The sequence below is a fragment of the Diceros bicornis genome, chromosome 29 (genome assembly GCF_020826845.1).
Source record: "Diceros bicornis minor isolate mBicDic1 chromosome 29, mDicBic1.mat.cur, whole genome shotgun sequence".
NCBI classification, from domain to species: domain Eukaryota; kingdom Metazoa; phylum Chordata; class Mammalia; order Perissodactyla; family Rhinocerotidae; genus Diceros; species Diceros bicornis.
The window spans coordinates 34,765,089-34,788,178 of NC_080768.1; the positions used below are offsets into that span (position 1 = coordinate 34,765,089).

The 23,090-nt window shown below is 44.8% G+C and overlaps 1 protein-coding gene across 4 annotated transcripts; it reads right to left on the reverse strand.

Moving 5' to 3' along the window:
• Positions 1 to 158: 158 nt before the first annotated feature.
• STAR (steroidogenic acute regulatory protein) lies at positions 159 to 19,885 on the reverse strand. 4 transcript variants are annotated; one of them, XM_058525214.1, is made up of 10 exons: positions 19,272 to 19,885; positions 10,037 to 10,178; positions 7,126 to 7,311; positions 6,077 to 6,316; positions 4,862 to 4,975; positions 4,402 to 4,535; positions 2,888 to 3,046; positions 2,561 to 2,745; positions 1,830 to 1,923; positions 159 to 1,337 (listed from the first exon to the last, which is right to left on the reverse strand). In XM_058525214.1, the coding sequence occupies exons 4-10, from the start codon at positions 6,138 to 6,140 to the stop codon at positions 1,224 to 1,226; spliced, it is 864 nt and encodes a 287-aa protein (XP_058381197.1). In that variant the 5' UTR covers positions 6,141 to 6,316; positions 7,126 to 7,311; positions 10,037 to 10,178; positions 19,272 to 19,885; the 3' UTR covers positions 159 to 1,223. The 4 variants fall into 4 exon arrangements, with proteins under 4 accessions (XP_058381197.1, XP_058381198.1, XP_058381199.1 ...); XM_058525215.1 differs by lacking the exon at positions 7,126 to 7,311 and having other exon boundaries at positions 6,077 to 6,311; XM_058525216.1 differs by lacking the exon at positions 7,126 to 7,311 and having other exon boundaries at positions 4,408 to 4,535.
• Positions 19,886 to 23,090: the final 3,205 nt, after the last annotated feature.

A 23,090-nucleotide genomic window follows, 5' to 3' on the forward strand; every position in this document is an offset into this window, starting at 1 on the left:
AATTTCTCTGTATCTTGGAAAGGGAATTTGCTAACACTATATTACCCCTTCTAGCCATCTCCTCTCAAAATAGTAAAATGCTGACCTGTTAAAGCAGGGAAATTGGCAGCCCGAGCCACGCTGAAAGCTGGTATAGTAACTGAGCTGAAGATTCAGTTCCATCTTTAGGTCTAAACAGTCACTAATGGGAAAATAATAAAATTTGTTTTTGTTTAATTTTATCTTAGTAATACCGTTCATTCTCTCATATTTGGGACTGTCCTTTTAATTAGGTAAATAAAAATCCTCAGTCATAATCTTCATTTTTCAATGCCCATTAATCAGCTAACAGTTATAGAGAACTCAAGAACTGATTTAGGCTTGTGCTTATCATGGAAATTAAATTTTTATGAAAGATTCTGGTAACAGATTCCAAATAATTGAATGACATAAGTCCTCAATAGTTTTTCCTTTTAATGAGCTAGAGGATTTAGTTTATTTAACTAATTAAAATCTTTGCCCAGGACTCCTTTAGTATGAAGTTGCAATTTACTAGAATAGATTTTTTTTTTCCTAGGAGTAGAATTTTGAAAGAGGTACAGACTGAAGTTTTTGTGTTAATTATGATTCTTTATTCTGACTGTTGCTCATGGAAGAAGTAGGGGAACCAGTCTAATAATTAGTTTTGTATTTTTTTGTCAAGAAAACCTGGACTAAGTTTCTGGCAGGTACCTACTGTGAGGGTTGCTTACTCTGTGGTGCAGTTCTCTTCCTACTTGGTGGAGGAGCAGAGGGTTGCTGGAGCCCCTCTGTAAGACCCTGAATGTCCACACACACTGCCTGCAGGGAATGGAGCTCTTGAGCCCATAAAGCGTGAGGTTCCAGTCTTTGTATTTCGCACCCTCTGCACCCTATATCAGTTAGTAGCATTTTTAAGATGTTTTTAGGTAGACGTTAGGCCCATAAAAAGTTTTGCAAATATTTTGGGACCCTTAACCTTCATTTCACAGCTAATCAGTGAAGAAGCTGGAAGGCTCTTTCTCTTTAAGAGCCTTGTCCACGTTTTCTTGGTACTAAAATTTTACCAGTCTGAGTCCTAGTATCATACTCTAAATACACTACCACCTCATCGCACTGTCCTCAGATAAAGATCTTAAACAGACTTGCAGGCTTCTAGGAGGGATTTTCCTGATGAGCTTGCAAGCCAGTGCAGCTAGGAAGAGTTGGGAGCAGCAAGCTGGTCTTTAACACCTGGCTTCAGGAGCAGGGCTGGACTCCAGGCGCTTTCGCAGATGGTTGGCAAAATCCACCTGGGTCTGTGATAGGACCTGGTTGATGATGGTCTTTGGCAGCCATCCCTAGAGTAGAAGATAGAAGAATTTGGCCATCTTGTGGGTGATGTTCCACTCTAGACACCTCTGTACCCTATCACAAACACTACGGGCTGCCTAGGGCTTGGTCTTCCGGCTCTGTTTATAGGTGCAACCTTGCAGTTGACCAGGGTCAAGGGCTGCATTACTGCCCTGTTGTCAAGACAAATTTCAGCCATCTCTTCCCAGCTGTGTGACCCTGAGCTAGTTACCCTATCTTTTTGGGCCTAAGTTTCCTTTCTAAAATGATAACTACAGAGTTGAAATTTGATATGAGAGGTAAGAGGGAGCCATTTGCAGTCTTTTGAGGTGATGGAATAGCAATTAGACCATTAACTTAAGTCTCTTTCCTCTCCAACAGTCTGATTCTCTCAAAATGGAAGAGGATTTTTCTTGTTCTGTGTGGGATAATGTGGGAGGGGTAGGAGCCTCTTTTTCTCACCACTGCCTACCCACTGAGCTACCTCCCATGCCCCTCACCTTGAGGTCAATGCTGAGCAGCCAAGTGAGTTTGGTCTTTGAGGGACTTGCATCCAGGGGACGGAGCACCATACAAGTGGGACCCTGCTCGGCTCTGGCAAATTAAGAGAAGTAGTCGGGTCAGGAGGACAATTGAGAGTTCTCTTTTATGCTGACTAGTTATACTGGCCACGTTTCTCAAGTACCTTGTCTTTTCCAAATCTCATCAGAGAAGTATCCTTTGCCAAGGGTGATATTTAACAGTTAGTGTGGTTACCAGCTCATTAGAACAAATGCTGGATGGAGCTGGAGCTGGAACCTGGAGGCTTCCTGTCGTGCCTTTTAGTTGCTGGATGACTGGGAGAGTGGGGAAAGGGTCCAAGGTAGTGGCTAGGGCCCCTGGGAAACTCAGGTAGCAGCTATGTTCTAAGTGGTATGGATTATATTTTAATCAACAGTAGAGTCGTACCTGAGCATACCAGCTAAACCTCAGCCCTACCTCTTGTTTTAGAAAATTATTAAGGTTCTTAAACTTTCTGGGAGGGTCAGGACAAACTGGGCCAGTATAAGTAGGGCCAATCTTGTCTCCCTTCCCTGCTATGGAAAATGAGAATCTTCCTTAGTAGAAGGAAGCTGAGGGTAGGGACCAAGGATTGGTTTCTTGGAGCTGGGGATTCATCACACACTTGGTGGGTGCATGCCCAAAGGCCTGTGTTAGGAAAGGGAGCTCTTGAGCCTGCTGCCAGTATTACCTGATGACACCTTTCTGCTCAGGCATCTCCCCGAAATGTGTGGCCATGCCAGCCAACACACAGGTGGAGCCTCGGCGCTTGGCACAGCGCACACTCACAAAGTCACGGGGCCCCACAAGGTTTCCTGCTGATTCTGCAGCCAACTCATGGGTGATGACTGTATCCTTTCCAATCTTCTGCAGGACCTACCAGGCCACAGGGAACCAGAATCACTGCTCAGCCAGTGTTGGGGCTAAGGCACCACCCACGGCTTGCAGCCCCGTCTTTGGCCCGCCTTTTCAGGCTGGGCCCTTGGGTCCCTGCCGCCCACACCTGGACTCGCCTCACCTTGATCTCCTTGACATTTGGGTTCCACTCTCCCATGGCCTCCATGTGTTCCACAAGCTCTTCATAAAGCCTCTCCACAGGCTGGTCCACCACCACCTCCAACCGGAATACCTTGCCCACGTCTGGAACCACTTTACTCAGCACTTTGTCCCCATTTGCCTATCAGGGAGAGCAAGGAGCTCCAGGATAAAGGTTAGAGAAAAATATTCCTGGCCTAGGGCATATAGACAATGCCAGGCAAGGCAGGAAGGAGAACAGCAAAAGGAACTCTAAGCTAAGCATAAGGAAGCCTGGAACTATTTCTGATTAAGATGGAGTAGGTAGGGGGCCGGCCCCGTGGTGTAGCAGTTATGTGCACGTGCTCTGCTGCTGGGGGCCCGGGTTCGGATCCCAGGCGCGCACCGACGCACCGCATGTCAGGCCATGCTGTGGCGGCGAGCCACATAAAGTGGAGGAAGATCGGCCAGATGTTAGCCCAGGGCCAGTCTTCCTCAGCAAAAGAGGAGGATTGGCAGACGTTAGCTCAGGGCTGATCTTCTTCACACACACAAAAAAAAACTTGGAGTAGGTAATCTTTCCTGTCACAAGCCTCAGACATCTGTTGAAGACTTGAGAGGTAACCTGTGTGCTCCCTGGACCCTCTTTTCTTGGGAGTAAATGTTGATGGGTGTGGGTAGGTCCAACTGAAAAGGCACTTACTTGACTTCAGAAGCTCAAAGATCCTGAGAGAGACAAACCTGGGAGTGGGAAAAGTCTGGTCTACAAGCAGTTAATTACATCCATAGAATGTTGGATGGGATCTTAAAAGACTTCTTTAGTCCAATACCTCGTTTTACACAAGAAGGATGTAGGGCCGGAGAAGGTCAGTGATTTGCCCAGAGACCCTTAGCTAAGAGCATTGCTGGGCCTAGACCCCACATTTCTCGACTCCCAAACCAGTAGTCTGTCTGTTAACTGAGAGCTTGGAGAAGTTTTACCTAAACTTTGGGCAATGGGCAGCATGTAAGCTTTTGGTGAAGATTAAGCCACCAAAGTCTCAACAGAGCCACTGGCCTTTAACATGTGCCTTGTTACTGGTTCCCAGTGAAGGTGCAGTGCTCAGGAGTAGAGAGCCCCAGAAGGCCTTGGGCCATCTGTATTCTAGTCCAGCCTTGTTGCAGGTGAGCCTGGATCACCCCTGCAAATCAGCCATAAGGTGGGCTGAACAGCACAGACACTGCACCTTGACATTGGGACTTCTGACCCAGGGTGATGAGGCCTCTAATGCAGGCGGAATCCCCATTGCATGGCTTTAGCTGAATAGGTGTACAATGCTTGGAGGTTTCTCAAACGCGAGTCTCCAAGATGTCTTTGATGGGGGCAGTATCTGACAATATGTTCTTGGGAAAGGAGAATTCTCGAGTTAAAACTACTTGCTGCTGGGTGAGTACTGCACAAGGCAGGAATTCTGAGACCACAGCTGGCCTTGAGGATGGCAGTGGAACGGTGAGGAATGGCAGTTCCTCTACACTCACCCTTACCTGCTGGTTCTCCTTCTTCCAGCCCTCCTGGTTGCTGAGGATGCCCAGAGCCTTCTGCATGGCCTCCTCTCCCTGCTGGATATAGGCCAGCTCCTGGTCGCTGTAGAGAGTGTCTTCTAGCCGAGAACCTGGATACACAGCCAAGGAGAGACCCAGCTTCCTTCTGGTCCCCAAGCCTCCCACCAGCTTTTATCCTTTTGATCTCTGGATCTGCTCTTTCCTCTGAAGAGCCAAGACCAAAGCCATAGGGTCCAGCCTGCAGGTCAAGTTAGACACAGCAGCTGCAGGTGACAGGGAGGGGATCTCGCCTTGAGGGACTCCATTCCCATCCTCAAAGTGAGTGAGAAAGGCCAGGGTGGGGTGGGGTGGGGGAGGGAACTTGAGCCACATGCACAGCGTTTGCACCCCGGGAGCCTCCTGCCACTGGCAGAAGCCCAGAAGCCTCAGCACTTACCAAGCAGAGAGCTCCGACGCCGAACCTGGTTGATCCACCCACTTGGGGTCGGGCCCCCCAGTGCCATCCGGTTCAGCTCCTGGCCAATGGCCAGCACAGCTTGGTGCCTCAGCCCTGACGGGAGGGGAGGAAACTTGCTTAGGAGCCAAGAAAGCCCTTTAGAGATGGCCCATTCCACCCCTTTATCTTGTCACAGATGAGGAAACTGCTTACTCAGGAACACACAGATTCCTAGTAGGGACCTGAACTAGAGCCAGGTCAACTCCCAGTCCAGTGCTCATTACAATGCACCACGTGCCTCCAGGGCCAGAATCTGCCTTTCATCTGGGCTGGCTAGGCCTGGTCCTGCCTGGAGGCAGGGGCTGCGCCAGAGCCTGCTGAAGTTTCCTTCTTGAAATGGAGAGAAGGTTTGTTCAAACAACGAGAATAATCCTGCTACAGGAGAATTAAAAACACCCATCCCCTGAGGTCTGTGTAGCTGCCAGCGGCTAGGGTCCTTTGCATGAGGAACTGCTCAGTGTGCCCCCAGAGTCTGAGCCAGGTGAGTCTTGTTGATCTAGTGAGAACAGCCGCACTGCCGGGGCTAATTCAACCTACTGTAATTGGAAAGGACTTGGTTAGGTTGGTTTGTGAATCCTTCAATGACAACAGGGAACTGACTCAAATGACCTTGGGTCCTGATCAGCTCTACCAAAGTGGCCTTCAGTAATGTTTCCACCTCCTGACTGTACAGTGATAACAAGACCCCCTGCTCCGTCCCCTCTCTCACTACCTTGCTCTTCTGCTGTCTGGCTCCCCGTTGTTTTCCTTCTCCCCTTCTCTTCCCTGCCCCTGTCTCAGGCTTGCCAACACTGCTTATTGGAGTCAAGGCTTACTCCTACCTCTACCACTGGCTAGGACTTTCCTAGTACCGTTGGTACCAATCCTAGAGGAAGGCAGTCAGGAATAGTTTAAGAAAGATTGGAGCCCTGGAGAGGAGACCAGAAATTACAGAATCTAGAAGGGACATAGACTTTTTAGTGTCCAGCCCAATTCTTCAGGTGGGAAAATTGAGGTTCTGAAGGGAAGACACTTGCACAGACTCACCCAGTAAGAGGCACAACTGAGATGAGAACCTAAGTGGCCTGTCCCCCAGTCCAGTACTTGCCCCACTAAGCCTCATTGCCTGAGAGCTCCTGGCCACCACCCGGAACCCCCCTTTCCCGGGGAACTCACCCTTCATGTTGCGCACGTGTCTGTAGGAGCTGCCAGCACACAGCTTAAACGTCGCGAGGAGCATTGTTTCCTGGCAGCGGGGGCAGATGGAGTGGTGCTGCTGCTGTTGCTGTTGCCGCCTCTGCTCTTGAGGGTGGCTTCTTCCAGACTTCCTGAGCCTGTCAAGGTCTGCCTCTGGCTCCTGCAGCTGTGGCTGCAACCGTGTGTTCTGCGTCTTAAATGCCCCAGCTGAAGGCTGTGCTTCATCATCAAGAGATAAAAGAGCCATCACTCACTGTACAAAGGAAGGGGTCAAGGATAGAGGGATTGCCTCACACTGCAGCTTTGGCCATTTGTGGGAAACGTGGCAGGGGAGGGGGGAGGTTGGTGCCAGACATGGGAAGATGGAAAGGAGAGAAAGCAGCAGCTGAGGTCAAGGCAGTTTAGAAGAAAGCAGGCACCATCTGACAGTGGTTCTCAAATACCACGTGAGTAATGCCTAAAATGCAGATTTCTAGCCCCGATCCTTAGAAACTCCAGGTTTGGGGCCGGCCCCATGGCGTAGTGGTTAAGCACGTGCACTCCGCTGCTGGCGGCCCGGGTTCGGATCCCGGGCATGCACCGATGCACCACTTGTCAGGCCATGCTGTGGCGGCATCCCATATAAAGTGGAGGAAGATAGGCATGGATGTTAGCCTAGGGCCGGTCTTCCTCAGCAAAAGGAGGAGGATTGGCATAGATGTTAGCTCAGGGCTGATCTTCCTCACCAAAATAAAAAAAAAAAAAGAAACTCCAGGTTTACCAGGTCTAGAATTGAGGCTCTGAAACCTGCATTAAAAAAAATTCCCAGGTGATTGCCGTGCAGGTGTTCTGTGAACTGCACACTATGCTTTGAAAAGCAGTGCCCTGGGAGTGCCCAGGGTGTCTGCTAAGAGAACTTAGCGGGTCAGAGCTGGTGGAGCCCCTCCAGCCCCTGGATGAGGAGCCTGAAGTCCAGAGTGGAGATGACCGGTTCAAGGTCAAACAGCTGGTCAGTGGGTGGGCTGAGACAACAACACAAGTCCTCTGACCTTCAGTCCATCTTTACACGGTTCCTTCTGCAGCCCCCAGAGGGTTGGTGTTCAGTTGTTCTGTTCAGTTTTTTACTCATCCATTTATATAAACAGCCTTTACCAAAGCCCTATTCGGAGTCAGTTCCCTTCTTAGGGGTTTGTGCTGGAGCAAAGGTGATCCCTCAGGGCTGAGTCCTGAAAGATCTTTAAGCAGAGGGTAGAACTGGTCAGAGACACAAAGGGGCCCTGGGCCTGGCTGCGTCCCGCACCCTTCCTCACAATTTCCCTGAGTAACCTCAGCTGGGCAGGATGCACTACAGGGCTTGGCATGAGCTGGAAGGTTGAAAAGACAGGGTATTGGGGTGCTCACTCCAGTCTTTGTACTTTGGGGGCCCTGTGTTCTAAACAGGGACTGATGAGGCGGCTGAGTCTGGTCTGCAGTTCCCACACTATCACCCAGATCCAGTGAGGGAGATCCCCGCCAGCCTGCATGCTGGTCTCTGACAAAATCTTTTCCCTTTAAGGTTGACCTTGAGGTTGCTTTTAAGCCAGATTCACTGGGCAAGACTATTGGAGGTAGAGAGAATCACACTAAATTTGTCCTTGGCCCAGGGCCTGTCTCCTGTGTGAGAGAGTTCTGTGTCCTGTCAACACTGCATGGAGGCAGGGGAAGGCCTACCAAGTGGGGAGCAGTAGCAGGTCCCCACTGGCTCTCATTGTCTCCCTCACTCCAGAAAGGATGAAAGGGACAGGACCTGCTCAGAGCCAGGTGGGGGGCCTGGAGCCCATATAGGACAGGGTGAGTCCCAGACCCCCCATTTCAACCCCTGGTGAAGCAGTGGGAAGGGTCCAGCAACCCAGAGAGGCCCTTGTCTTGGGCTCCTCTCTCAGCAGTGGCTGCCTAGAGGCCCCCAGCCCATTCCTCGAGGCCAGCTGAGGCCCCCTCCTCTGCTTGAAGCCTCCATTGACCACCCCAACCTTTTGGAATGGCTTGTTCCTCTGACTCACACCTTTATGTCAGTACCACTAGAAGGGCCCATCTCGTCCTGATTTGTGTCATCGGTTTGTATGTTTGCTTGTTTCTTCTGTGGGACTGTTTCTCCCTGAGGCAGATGCCATGTCCACTTCCCCTCTCACCCTGCACCCCAGCACTCAGCTCCGGGCAGGGCACAGAGTAGGCTCTTGCTCCTCTATTGGTGACAAACTGAAGAAGCTGCTGGGGGCGCAGGTATGTCCTTTGACTTAGGAAACCTGCCTGTAGGCTTTCTTTCCAGCCCTGCAGAGTCCCAGGGAAGACAGCATGGAAGGTGGAGGCTCCAGCCTATGCCGGGGGCCCTTTGCCTTTCACAGACATAGAAAGAAGGTGCAGGGGCCAGCCCGGTGGTGCAAGTGGTTAAGTGCGTGCGCTCCACTGCAGTGGCCCAGGGTTCACCGGGTCGGATCCCGGGCGCGCACCAACGCACTGCTTGTCGAGCCATGCTATGGCGGTGTCCCATATAAAGTGGGGGAAGATGGGCATGGATGTTAGCTCAGGGCCAGTCTTCCTCAGAAAAAAAAAGAGGATGATTGGCATCAGATATTAGCTCAGGGCTGATCTTCCTCACACAAGAAAAAAGAGAAGGTGCAGAGGGCGTGCTGGGAAGGCTGGATGCCAGCTCCCATCCCTACTTGGTACACGTGCACCCTCATGCACATGTGTGCCTCAGTGGAGGTGATGGGGAGGGGGTTATTGTGGGACAGGACATGCAGATAATGTTCAAGGTCCTGCTGTTGCCATCCGGTGCAGAATTATGGCCATTGTGAGGGGGAGGTGGTGGTGTGGGGAGGACTGGGGCATACAGCTGTTGCTGATGTCAGAGGCTGCCATTGACTCAGGGAGGGGGTGCTAGTGACCTCCCCCAGGGCCAAGGCTCTCTTTCTCTCTTCATCCTTTCCAGGCTGAAAGACTAGTTAACTCTCACTGTCCCTCTGAGCAATAAGGTGGGGAGAGTGGTGTGGGAATGTCCTCTGGTTCTAGAAGTCATCTGTATCTGGCTTTGCTTTTTTTTTTTTTAAAGATTTTATTTATTTATTTTTTCCCCCCAAAGCCCCAGTAGATAGTTGTATGTCGTAGTTGCACAGCCTTCTAGTTGCTGTACGTGGGACGCGGCCTCAGCATGGCTGGAGAAGTGGTGCGTCGGTGCGCGCCCAGGATCCGAACCCGGGCCGCCAGCAGCGGAGCGCGCGCACTTAACCGCTGAGCCACAAAGCCGGCCCTGGCTTTGCTTTTTGATGAGGGCAGAGCCCCCAAGAGTGGAGACCAGATGGAGTCAGCAGGCCAGGAAGGAAGATAACCAGAGATCTGGCTCAGGCAGTGCAGAGTGCTGGAGAGGAGGGCCCCAGGGCCAGGGGAAGGAGCAGGGCTTTAGAGCAGAAAAGAGGTCTCCACTCATTCATTCAACAGTCCTTTATTGAGTGACCACTGTATAGCTCTACAATTATGAGGAAAAATGAACCATATGACCCAGTATGGAGAATTGTAGAGTAGATGAGGAGTTTTGGAAGTACGGAGGATGGAAGACCTAATTACACAGCGGGAAGGAGGAGTGTTATAGAAAGCTTCTGGGAGGAAGTGACGTTTGAGCTGAGTGTGTGGAAAGTACATCAGGAGTTAGCCAGGTTTGAGAGAACAGGGTGTGGGTGTTTCAGGTAGAGCAAATGGCCAACAGCATGAAGAAAGGATCTGAGGGTTGTTCAGCCATGGAATGTTTGTAGGGTGTGGTGGCAAATGAAGGCTGGAAAGAGACGCAGAAGTCGGAGTATGAAGGGTGGGCATGGGAAGATTCCTCTGCAGGTTCCTAGGAGGCCGAGACTGAGAGTTGAGGAGGGGGACCTTGAGCTTGCCTGGGCCCCGGCTCAGAGGACGTGAGCACTGGGCAACACCACTTACCTTTTGGTTTACTGGACTGGTAGTGTCAGGACACTGTGAACTGGAGTGAAAGCACAGGGTTTGTGTTCAGACTTCCAATCCTGGTTCCACCACTTACTTTAGGATTGTGAGCCACTCACTTCCTCAGTCTGAACTTCCTGATCTGTAAAATAGGGATACATTTTCTTTTTCTTTTTGTAATCCTCTCAGGGTGGTTATAAGGCTTAAATGAGGTAACAATACATCAAGAGCCCACAAGATGAAGTCCACACTTCTTAGCCCATTCTCTGGACCCTCCAAATTCTCACCCTGGCTTTCTTCTCCAGCAATGCTCAGCACACACCTGAGGTGCCTGCCTACAGTCTGCCCCACGCATACCTTCTCTACATTCAGGGCAGCTCCCAGTATTATCTCCCCTCCAAGCCTTCCCTTTGGGCCCCACCTCACTCACTGTTTTTTTTATTTTTTATTTTTTTTCATGGATTGGAAGATTTAATGTTGTTAAGATTGCAACACTACCCAACGTGATCTACAGATCCAATGCAATCCCAATCAAAATCCCAACAGCCTGTTTTCTTCTCTTTTTTTTTTCCAATTATTTTATTGAGGTCATATTGGTTTATAACACTGTGTAATTTCAGGTGTACATTATTATTTATCAGTTTCTGTATAGACTGCATTGTGTTCACTGCCAATTGTCTAGTTTTTATCCATCACCATACATATGTGCCCCTTTACCCCTTTCGCCCCCCCCTTCCTCTCTGGTAACCATTAATCTGTTCTCTTTATCCCTGTGTTTATCTTCCACATATGAGTGAGATCATGCAGTATTTGTCTTTCTCTGTCTCACTTATTTTGCTTAACATAATAAGGTCCAAAATGGGACGATTTTGTCTTTTTTTATGGCTGAGTAGTATTCCATTGTATATATAAACCACATCTTTATCCGTTCATCCATTGGTGGGAACTTGGGTTGCTTCCACGTTTTGGCTATCGTAAATAATGCTGCAATGAACATAGGGGTGCATAAATCTCTTTGTATTGTAGCTTCATGTTTTTTGGATAAATACCCAGTAGTTGGATAGCTGAATTATATGGTATTTCTATTTTTAATTTTTTTGAGAAATCTCCATACTGTTTTCCACAGTGGCTGCACCAGTTTGCATTCCCACCAGCAGTGTATGAGGGTTCCCTTTTCTCCACATCCTCTCCAACATTTGTTATTTTTTGTCTTGTTAATTATAGCCATTCTGACAGGTGTAAGGTGATATCTCATCACCTTGTGATGTTGAGCATCTTTTCATGTCCCTGTTGGCCATCTGTATGTCTTCTTTGGAAAAATCTCTGTTCACATCCTCTGCCCATTTTTTAATTTTTTTTTTATTTTATTTTTTCCCCCAAAGCCCCAGTAGATAGTTGTATGTCATAGCTGCACATCCTTCTAGTTGCAGTATGTGGGACGCGGCCTCAGCATGGCCGGAGAAGCGGTGCATCAGTGTGTGCCCAGGATCCGAACCTGGGCCGCCAGCAGCGGAGCACGCACACTTAACCGCTAAGCCACGGGGCCGGCCCGTCTGCCATTTTTTGATCGGGTTTTTTTGTTGTTGTTGAATTGTATGAGTTCTTTATGTATTTTGGAAATTAACCCTTTGTCGAATATATGATTTGCAAATATTTTCTCCCAGTTTTCGTTTTGTTCATGGTTTCCTTTGCCTTGCAGAAGCTTTTTAGTCTGATGTAGTCCTATTTGTCTATTTTTTCTTTTGTTTCCCTTGCCTGAGTAGATATGGTATTCAAAAAGATGTCAAAGAGTGTACTGCCTATATTTTCTTCTAGGAGTTTTATGGTTTCAGGTCTTACATTCAAGTCTTTAATCATTTTGAGTTAATTTTTGTCTATGGTGTAAGATAATGGGCTACTTTCATTCTTTTGCATGTGGCTGTCCAGTTTTCCCAACACCATTTATGGAAGAGACTTTCCTTTCTCCATTGTATGTTCTTGGCTCCTTTGCCGAAGATTAGCTATCTGTAGATGTGTGATTTTATTTCTGGGCTTTCAATTCTGTTCCATTGATCTATGTGTCTGTTTTTGTGCCAGTACCATGCTGTTTTGATTATTATAGCTTTATAGTATATTTTGAAGACAGGGATTGTGATGCCTCCAGCTTTATTCCTTTTTCTCAGGATTGTTTTGGCTTTTCAGGGTCTTCTGTTGTTCCATATAAATTTTAGGATTCTTTGTTCTATTTCCATGAAGAATGTCATTGGAATTCCGATTGGGATTGCATTGAATCTGTAGATTGCTTTAGGGAATATGGACATTTTAACTGTGTTTATTCTTCCAATCCATGAGCATGGAATAGCTTTCCATTTCTTTATGTCTTCTTTGATTTCTTTCAATAGTGTCTTATAGTTTTCAGTGTATAGGTCTTTCACTTCCTTGGTTAAATTTATTTCTAGATATTTTATTCTTTTTGTTGTGGTTGTAAATGGGATTGTATTTTCCCCCCTGTGGTGAATTATTATTATTTATTTATTTTATTGTTGTCTTAATAATTTATAACATTGTGAAATTTTGGTTGTACATTGTTGTTAGGGATTGTACTCTTGACTTCTCTTTCTGCTAGTTCGTTATTAGTGTATAGAAACTCAACTGATTTTTGTAAGTTGATTTTGTACCCTACAACTTGGCTGTAGTTGTTGATTATTTCTAACAGTTTTCTGGTGGATTCTTTAGGCTTTTCTATATGTAGACTCATGTCATCTGCGAACAGTGAGTCACTCTACTCTTTAATTAAGATTCAATACTTTTTCCTTTGGGCCCTCTAGATAAATGTTTATTGTAGTATCAATAAGACTATTGCCTCCCCCCCAACACACACACATACACATCTTCTTTTTGTGTGTGTGTGTGTGTGCGCGCGTGTGAGGAAGATCAGCCCTGAGCTAACATCTGCCAATCCTCCTCTTTTTGCCAAGGAAGACTGGCCCTGGGCTAACATCCGTGCCCATCTTCCTCCACTTTATATGGGACGCCACCACAGCATGGCCTGACAAGCGGTGTGTCAGTGCGCACCCGGGATCTGAACCCCAGGCCGCTGCAGCGGAGCGCGCGCACCTAACCACTACGCCACGGGGCCAGCCCCCATACACATCTTTTTAAGACTTTATTTTCTTAGAGCAGTTTTAGGTTCACAGCAAAATTGAGAGGAAGGTACAGAGATTTCCCATATACCCCTGCCCCACACATGCAGCTCTCCCTTTTTCATGTGTCTGTAGGCTCCATAACGACCTGTAAATGCCATAAGGACTTGGATCCTTTCCAAGTTTTTGAATCCCCAGCACTTAGCACAGTGCTAGAGAATTAATAGATACTGAATAAATGTTTAATAAATTGGAAAGCATAAAGCCTGGTACTTTGTAGATTCTCAATAAGTAGAGACTTTCTTCCATCTCTCAAGGGTGGCCAGCCTGGAGATGAGAGCAAACCCTGGACTGCTTATAGGGTATATGCTTATTTAATATGGAAAGGGTGGAGTGTTCTCCTCCAAAGGGGCCACTGTGAGATGGCAGCAGAACGTTAAGGCAAGTTTGACTCATTGGGCTTGAGGTAATTATGGATTACCTCCCTTCACAGTGCATTTTATGTAATCCAGCACTTCATGCCTTAATCTGAGTTGGCACCATTATTTCACAAGTATCCTTCTTCTTTGTACAAAGGAGGCGGTAAGTAAAAATTCACTGAGGGTATGGAATCTCTCCCAAGAGTCTGGCACAGTGTTGGAGATTCAGCAGATTATCAAAGCTGACACGGAGCACTCCGTCTGTGCCAGCTCTTTACACGTATTAACTCATTTAATCCTTATATCAACCACCCGAGGAGTTGGTACTATTATTATCCCTATCTTATAGATGAGGAACTTGAGGCACTGGGTAAGCAGCTTGACTAAGTTCAGAAAGCTATTAAGAAACCAGGATGCAAAATCAGGCAGTCTAGTCTGTGCTCTTGGTTATACAGCTTAACCTTTTAAAATCTCATGTTTGTCTCTGAAGAACAGGGCCAATGGTTGCCTCTCATACCTGGCATGTAGTGGTCACTGCACGAATTTCAGGGTGATGAAAGATGACTCAACTATTAAATTATATATGGTTCCCTAGTTTGCCCTTCACTCTCCATTTCCAGCAGGTCAGCCAGACTTTAGGTCTCTTTGCCCACGGATTTTGGCAGGGAACACAGTTAGAGCTTTCTGTCTTTCATAATAACCTAAACCAGAAGAGCAAACTGAAGGCAAGTGGGCTGAATTTAACTTCCGGATATTTTATTTGACCTGTACACTATTTTAAGAAAAATTTGCTTTAGTTGCCAACATAAACTATAGGGACAGAAAACAGAGGAGTGGTTGCCTGGGGCTGCAGAAGGAGGGAGAAGTTAAATACAAAGGGGCAGGGGCAGGGGATGGTTATGTCGGGGGAAGAGAGAGAATCTCGTCTGCCCTTTTCCTTAAGGTTCTTATGGCTGGCCAAATAATTAACAAGACAGGTTAGCAGGAGAAAATAATACCAAGTTTAATAACATGTATACATGGGAGAAACTCAGAAATGAGCAACTCGTCCCTCTGTCTAAGCTGCTTGCTTAAGTATTACAGCTAAAGGCGAGGAGCGTGTTGGGGGTGGGTAGTGGCCTGGGACTTCAGAGGGGAGGAAGACAATTCTTTTCAGGGTCATCTATAGATAATGTGGTCAGGGAGAGACAGAGTTTTTATAAAAGAGGCTTGGTGCCTTTCCTGTTGTAACCTCTATCCTACATTATCTTTACAGCCATCATGATAGAAGATCTGTTCCAGGAAGGAGCCACCATGTCAAATTCTTTAGGCAGTTAGTGGGGGAGGTCAAATGTCCCTCAGAGAAAACAATCAAGGTAAAGAGATATATTTCAGGGTGGCCAAATCTTGATCTCCCACAGTCCCGCCTTTGAAACTAAAAGTTTCACAGTCTTTTTGAAACTTAAAGAAGTTTCATAGTCCAGAAGCTGAGTTGGTAGATTGTTTCATCTCACTGAACACATTTCTTAGACCTGATAATAGATCAGTTCAATTAAGTTCCTTTTGGAAGGTGGTGATGCAGGTGGGCTCTCAAGGTTACGCCTATATTGTGGAAGCAAGCAATCAAGTATTTAATAGAAGCATTTCTATGTAAACAAAAGAAAAACAAGGTTAATGGTTGGAGCAAGTTGTAAAGCAGTTTCTGAGTTAGAGGACAGCCAGTTAAGAAGATTTTTAGATGTCAGCGTCAAACTATCTTTTGCGGTTAAAATGTCTCTGATGATGTCATCGGGTAATCTCTTAAGTTTATATCAAGTCCATCGGCTTCACTTTGTAAGGCTTCAGGAAAAAGGGCAGGTTCAGTTTTCAGTGATTCCAAATGAAAATGATGGAAAAAATCAAAAACGTTAGTTTGGATCTCTGTAGCCAGATATTTCAGGAGACTAGAAGAAATCAGGATCCAGTCCAGTCAACAGATATAAAACAAAAACCTCAAAAGACAATTAACAAAACTAGGATCTAATATCCGCAAATGTATACTATAGTTTTTACTGAAATATAATTTTTCTCTCTAAAATCACCCTCATTTTTATTAAGATAGCCAAATTAAAACTAACTAGTTTGCAAAATAAGTCTAGTTCCAATAGAGTCGGCCCAATTATTTACATAAGTACAGCAAGAATAGCCGTTGATCACATAGGCTCTTTTAAATCTGCTTTGCTGGAACTTTTTATAAGGAATCTCACATTGAACTTCAAAGGCCTCTCAAGGCCAGGAAAGCCAAGCCAAGGATTTTGTCATCAGACTTCGCCTGTAATACCTACAGATTTGGGTGAATTCCTCTCTTCCGAGGTTCCCCCAAAATATTTTGAGGTTCCTTGTACCTCAAAGGTACCAGATAAGTGACATTCTTTACTTATCCTGGTAAGGGCAGCTTGGAACATAAGGTACCAGGCCAATATTTCCACGTGGCTTTATTCCATAAAGTCCAATCTTCATTCCTCAAAAGCTGTATGGTTATATCGCAAATATGATGTTCCAGTCACAACCTTGGTAATATAACCAGTGTTTCCAATTGTGTCCTGTTATAAGGAGAACAGATTCTTATTGAACTTATGCAAATACCTATATTGCCATGAAAACAACAGTACTCACTTACTAAGAGTTTCCAAATCCTGGAGGGATCAGGTAGAGAGAAAAAGATAAATATTTCAATTTTACTTACAAAAGTATCATTTACCAAATTGCTATAAGTCATAGCTAGCTCAGGAGAAAAGAGAAAAAGTTTTCCTTAAATCTGAAAAAACAAAACATTAAAAATTCAGCAATACTTCAAATGAAAAATCATAAAATTTATAATCATCCTTATCAGTTCATTCAGTCCTGTGTAATCCATTTTTGATCCCAATCTTTTTGTTAGTGGCTTCATGAAGTCATCAGTTTCTCCATCAGATTTCTGTAATTTCTTACCCAGTTCAGTTTTATGATCAGCAAGTTTATCAGAAGCCTGTACTCCAGTGTAACTGTCAGAGTCCTTTCCATGAATTTTTCTTGAAGTTGAAACATATTTTGCAAAAGCATTAGAGCAAAGAAATAAGTCTGTAAACAACAAGACCTCAAAATGGCAATTGACAGAGAAATTTGGTTAATTTTGTGACATACAACATTTTAAAATAATAATAACCAGAATTATGACTGATAACCAGGACAGATCAGAATTTCAGTAATGTTATACAATTTTAAAACACCTATGTCAATAACATTTGTCCACATAATACCACCTAAGCAGGCTTATCATAACTTGTCTGACAATGCTTTCCATGTAATTTAATGTACTGAATAAGCCTAATGAGTTTAGTATCTTCCTCCTTATAGGAAAAGAGCAAATTTCTTTGAGAAGTTTCAGGGCCCTTTGAAAATTCTCAAAGAAAAAAAGTAAAAAAAAAGACTTTATTTAAGATATGAATTTTGGGGAGCTTGTCAAAAATATAAAAAGTCAAAGCAAACAGAGCATTAACAGTCCAAAAAGCCTTAAGAGAGACCTCAGTCTTTTGAACACAGGAAATTATTTTAACAGTTTTTTTTTTTTTTTTTTTTTGTCTTTGAGGTAGACTTACCCAAAGGTAAAGAAAAATCTTTTCTAACCTCTTTATCAAGTTTAAGCAAATTAGCCTTTTAAGAGAAATTTTAATTTTGCACCAGCTTACTTCTGCTATTAAAACTCATTTACTTAATTAAATTCATTAATTTAATGAATTTAACTTGACCATGCAAAAACTCCTTTTCCAGAATTCCTCTTCCACAAACCTATAACTTTCTTTTTACATTCAGAATTTGTCCCATGTCTTTCTTTTCCCTCCTAGTACTTGAGGACAAATTTATCTTTCTTAATCAACCAAACAAAACATTTCCATTCTTTGTACCTTTATACATCTTACTTTCCTTGTACACAGACATATTTTTCTTAATTTTTAGTAGCTTCGATCACATATACTAATTAGAAATTTTAACCTTTAGAAACTTTAATTTGTAAGTAAAAACTAAGTAAACAATTATAAACTTTCTTTTACATTAGTATCTTGTGGCTTGGAAAATTTATAAACACTTCATAACTTCTAGAAATAGATTACTTTATAGTACAAGCTTTTAATAAAACACGTGTTTATCAATAGACCCAAAACACCTTTTAGGTTTCCTGTAATGAAAAGCCAAAAGTAGACAAACGTACATTTAGCAATCAATGTCTAATATCTTATTTGGAAATGATGATACTCAGTGAATTTTTATCATAAAATTTAGCAAAACTCTAAAGTTTTAAGTCACCAAAAAGAGTTTGGAAGCTGTAACCACCATAACACATAATTATTGTGTAAAGTTCATCCAACATTCATCTTTTTCACAACTATTTAGTTACTTATTCCCAATAATTATTTAGATTGCCTACAAGACTTCATAAGACTTCAGATAAAATTAGCCATCATTTAAATTACTATTTTTGTTAACCAGTTCTGTAATAGAAATAACATCAGTTTTTTCCTACAAAATTTCATGTAAATTTCATCACCTCTTATACCTTTAAACATAGTTATCATTAAGATTTTTTATCAATAGGTCTTGGTCTTCTAATTTTGGACAAGGGAAGCATTCCCAGTCAGACATTTTAAAACATACTCAGGCAAAGTTGATGTAACCTCTTTATATAAAATTAGCTCAAACATTCCAACCTTTATAATCTTATCAACACTTACACTTTTACATGTTCTCAATTCAATTGTAACCTGAGTCAAGGTCTTAAGGCTATTTAAATTTTGCCCTTCCTTTTTCTGGCCTTTTTTTAGGTACCAATTAAACAATTGTGTGAGAGCTCTCAAAACATTTTTTTCCCCCCAATTTAGAAGTTTTTCCAATTCAAAGGATCCGTCGTCTGGTCATTGACGAGTAGGATCTTCATTTGTATATTTATTCCAATAGTGACTCGATGCAATAAGCCTTTTTAAGGAAAGACCTGGAGGTAACTTTCCACGCTTAGAATAAATCTTTACCCTGGATGCAAGAGGCGTCCCTGGTGAGGGCGCAGATGATGTAGCCCCCATGATCCACAGAATTCACTCCCAAAGAATTCAGAGAAAATAAAGACCTTCGTTGCACAGGCGGTAAGGATGGTGTAGTGAAAACGCTGTCTCCGGTCTCCCACAATAGTGTGGGACGCCTCCAGTCACAGACCCACTAATCTGTGACACCGGGCAGGCGATACTGGAATGAGATTTTTCCAGCACTAACAAGCAATGAAGGTTAAGACGACAAAAGCCCTTATGGACTGGTCCCTTTATGACAAACTCCCCTGAGAGCTTGGCACAGCCGGACAAAGAGACAGTTCGGAACCCCAGTCTTCTCAACTGATCACCAAGGGGCACCCCGGTAAATGCACCTTCCGTATGGTGGAGACCGAGGAGAATATTCTCACTGGTCACAAAGCCAAGTTTTCTCAGGACACAGAACAAGACAGAGACTATCTGGGAGGAAAAAGGATCAAGATCAAAACCAAGAGTACTCTACCAAATTTAAACCAAGAGTCACTAAAAGCACAAGAAACTAGTTTCCCAAATATTTTCTCCTGCAAATCTAAATTTAGAAAGAGAAAAAATTCTCACCACTTCCTTCTGCCGGACCCCGCAGATAGAGATTCCGGGAGGCTGACGTGGTAAGAAGTCTTACCTTTTGCCGGCTTTCGTCAGGCGTTCCCATATCTCATCATCTGCAGTAGACCAGGGAGAAGGCAGGTCTTCCAGCCAGACAAGGCAACTTGCCAGCCAGTGTGGCTCCTGGCGACTACGCCAAAACTGTCAGGGGAAGAGAGAGAATCTCCCTCTGCCCTTTTCCTTAAGGTTCTTATGGCTGGCCAAATAATTAACAAGACAGGTTAGCAGGAGAAAATAATACCAAGTTTAATAACATGTATACATGGGAGAAACTCAGAAATGAGCAACTTGTCCCTCTGTCTAAGCTGCTTGCTTAAGTATTGCAGCTAAAGGCGAGGAGCGTGTTGGGGGTGGGTAGTGGCCTGGGACTTCAGAGGGCAGGAGGACAATTCTTTTCAGGGTCATCTATAGATAATGTGGTCAGGGAGAGACAGAGTTTTTGATAAAAGAGGCTTGGTGCCTTTCCTATTGTAACCTCTATCCTACATTATCTTTACAGCCATCATGATAGAAGATCTGTTCCAGGAAGGAGCCACCATGTCAAATTCTTTAGGCAGTTAGTGGGGGAGGTCAAATGTTCCTCAGAGAAAACAATCAAGGTAAAGAGATATATTTCAGGGTGGCCAAATCTTGATCTCCCACAGTTACATAACTATATGCTGTTGTTAAAACTCATAGAACTGTACACTAAAGGGAGTGAATTTTACTGTATATAAATTATACGTCAATAAAATTGGATCTTGGAGATGGTTTCCCAGGCAATCTGGGCTTCTGCCCTTGAGATACACCTAGCATTGAGCCCTCTCTCTTCCTTTTAGTTCCAGCTGCTGGCCAGCAGGTGCCCCCACACCACTCAATTCTGCTTCCAGAGCAGCAACACTGGAAGCCATTTTTTATCCCAAGCGGCAGCACCCGCTACTGAGTGGCTGGAGTTAGGGAAAAATTTTTTTTAAAAAAGAATTGGTAGAAAATAGGAGGATGAGGGGGGAAAAGAGAGGCAAAGCAGTGAAGTGAGACAAGAGAAAATAAAAGAAGGACCTGATTTTATTCTCTGCTTCTCAGTAGCCCTGGCAGAACCGGAGGAGTAGACGGCTGGGGAGTCTTAACTAAGGTGGCCCAGTCCAGAGCTTTGGGACGAGCGAATGGCAGAGATGCTCTGTTTTCCAGGGTTGGTTTTCTAATTCTTTCAGGCTAGAAGATCTCAGGAAGGGGATAGAAAAATTTACTTTTGATCTTGTATCACGCAACTGCATACAAGACCTGCTTAGTTGGTAAAAGCAAGCTCCCATGAAGCAGTCCCTTGTTCTTATCCAGGGGATCCCCGGAGGGGTGACATGCAAGATGGGAGTGGGGCACTGTGGTTGGGAGGAAAACAGGCTGAAGACGAGTATTTGTTTACTTTCAGCAACGCTGACAAGTCCTCCCCCACCCCAACCCGATGTTTCCCTGAGATGCTCTGTCAGACATTTTTACACCAATTCTCTCCAAACTCTTCACACCTGGAAGGGTGTGGTCTACAGTGAAGGCTGCCCCACGGTAGGAGAACACCTCCATGTTCAATGTAAGGATCTGTACTAATTACTCAACTCCTGGTTGCTCAGTGGGTCCAGCTGTCCTCATCTTTTGGTGCCTTACTGGTCTCTGAAGCATCTTGGTTTACCAGCCTGGATTCACTGCATGCCCCCATCCATCCATCCATTTATCCATCGTCCTTCAATTCAACAAATATATATTGAGACCTGATACATTCCAGGCATCATTCTAGATGTGTGAATACAGTGGTGAACATGGCAGACAAAAATCCTGTGCTTAAGGGTTTACATTGTAGTAGGGGAGTGGAGCAGATAGTAAACAAGTAAAATTTACGTCAGATTGTGATATTGCTATGGTGAAAAATCTGGAAAAGAAATAGGTGGGAGGAGGGAGAGGGCTGCTATTTAAAAGAGGTAGTTACGGAAGGTGAAATCTGAGCAGAGGTCTGAAGATTGTGAGGGAAGGATTCATGCCAATATCTGGGGCAGGTGTTTAGATTCTAAGCACAGAGAATAGCAAATTCCAGCCCCATCCAGGGCACAGGTGATTTTCAGGGGTTGAGATGAAAGATGGGGAATGGACATGTACTTTTTTTTCCTACTTGCAATAAACATATAAAAATTTACTACAAACTAATGGAGTGTTTTTCAAATGTTTCTGACAGCTATCCACAGTAACATATTTTATATTGCCAATATCTGTGTACATGCATATAACAAGTTTCACACACAACCTAATTTTATTATATGTGATGCACTCTATTTTCTATTCCAAGTTAAAAAAAAAATGCTGGTTATAATCAACTAAATTCATTTCAAGACCTAGATTGCAACCTGGGTTTAAACTAGGTTGATCATGTTCAGCCTCACTGGAAAAAACCTTACCTCTCTAGGATTTAGTGTAGTCCTAACAGGTTGGGGGTGATCTTGAGGAGTCAGTTGCGTTGGTAGAGCACGTGTGCATGTGAGCTTGTATCACAGATGACATTCCTGTTCAGCTCACATTAACTCCAAGGTGACGGCTCAGACTAGACTGTCCCCTGTTCTTCTTTCCTTGATTATGAGCAGGGTTGGTTTTAGCTTAAAGCTGGAGGGTTGGTTCAGCATTAGAGCATCGGCCTGCAACATCTACGATGAGAATGCCTTCTTGATACCTAACTGGGAATGCTGGTTCCTAGGGGGAAAGGAAGTTGGATGGAGCTGATCTCCTAGCATGACTTTTGGAGGGAGATAAAATGGCCCATGGTATGTACACACATACACATGTGTACATATGTATAATTTCTTTTTTGTGGGGCAGGGGGTGTGGAACAGTTCGTTAACTGCCTAATATTTCTTGCCAGGTACAATTCCCGAGATCCATTTCTTGAGCTGTGCAGTGCTGCCGTCTATCTCATGTATGGCTCTGAGACTAGAGGCTGGGAACTGCCCACAGCAGTTGCCTGGTGTGCCTGCTCTGCCTGCTCACGCCATCTGCCATCTGTACTACGCTCTGCCTGAGCCTGTCAGCCCATACTCTTGTGAGCAAAATGAGACCCTTTTCCAGCCTTCACCTCAGTGTAGTACCTCTGGGGTTTACACTGACACGGCTTCCCTGAGAAGCCCTCCACAGAGGACAATACAAGGGTGTCTGGCTCTACTAAGTATTCAGGGCCTGTTGGGAGTTTATCAGAGGGGCGAGGGGAGCAGATAAACTTAGCTAAGAGCGAGCAACGTAAGGTCAAGGGCCAAGGAAGAAGAAACAGCACAGCTGGAAGAGCAAGAGATATGCCGCTGCACTCAAGTACACCAGAATAAAGATGATCAGCAAAGGGGCTGCGGTTCATCTTCGTTATCTGTCCCTTGAAAGCAGCCTCATGAGAACCACTATTGGAAGAAACTGTTAAGATAAAACAAAGGTATGAATTGAGGTTGAATATGAAGTCTAATAATAAGAGAAGAGAGTACCAGCAGTGGTCCAGTAAAAAAGCACCCGATTTCAGTAACTGCAAAACGCCTGGGCTGGGCAGAGCTGCGGGTAAGCTGAGAGAACAGCCTCGAGACTCAGAGGAAGGAAGCACATAGTCTAGTCTCAGTCTTTAGGTCCAGTTCTTCTTTTTTTTTGTGAGGAAGATCAGCCCTGAGCTAACATCCATGCTAATTCTCCTCTTTTTGCTGAGGAAGATCAGCTCTGAGCTAACATCTATTGCCAATCCTCCTCCTTTTTTTCCCCAAAGCCCCAGTAGATAGTTGTATGTCAGTTGCACATCCTTCTAGTTGCTGTATGTGGGATGCAGCCTCAGCATGGCCAGAGAAGCGGTGCG

Excerpts from the sequence above, each read along its gene's own strand:
- STAR (XM_058525215.1), bottom strand. The coding sequence starts at position 6,140 with ATGCTCCTCGCGACGTTTAAGCTGTGTGCTGGCAGCTCCTACAGACAC. Across the intron at positions 4,976-6,076 it reads ACACGTGCGCAACATGAAGG|GGCTGAGGCACCAAGCTGTG; the intron begins GTGAGTTCCCCG and ends CCCTCCCGTCAG. Across the intron at positions 2,746-2,887 it reads CAAATGTCAAGGAGATCAAG|GTCCTGCAGAAGATTGGAAA; the intron begins GTGAGGCGAGTC and ends GTGGCCTGGTAG.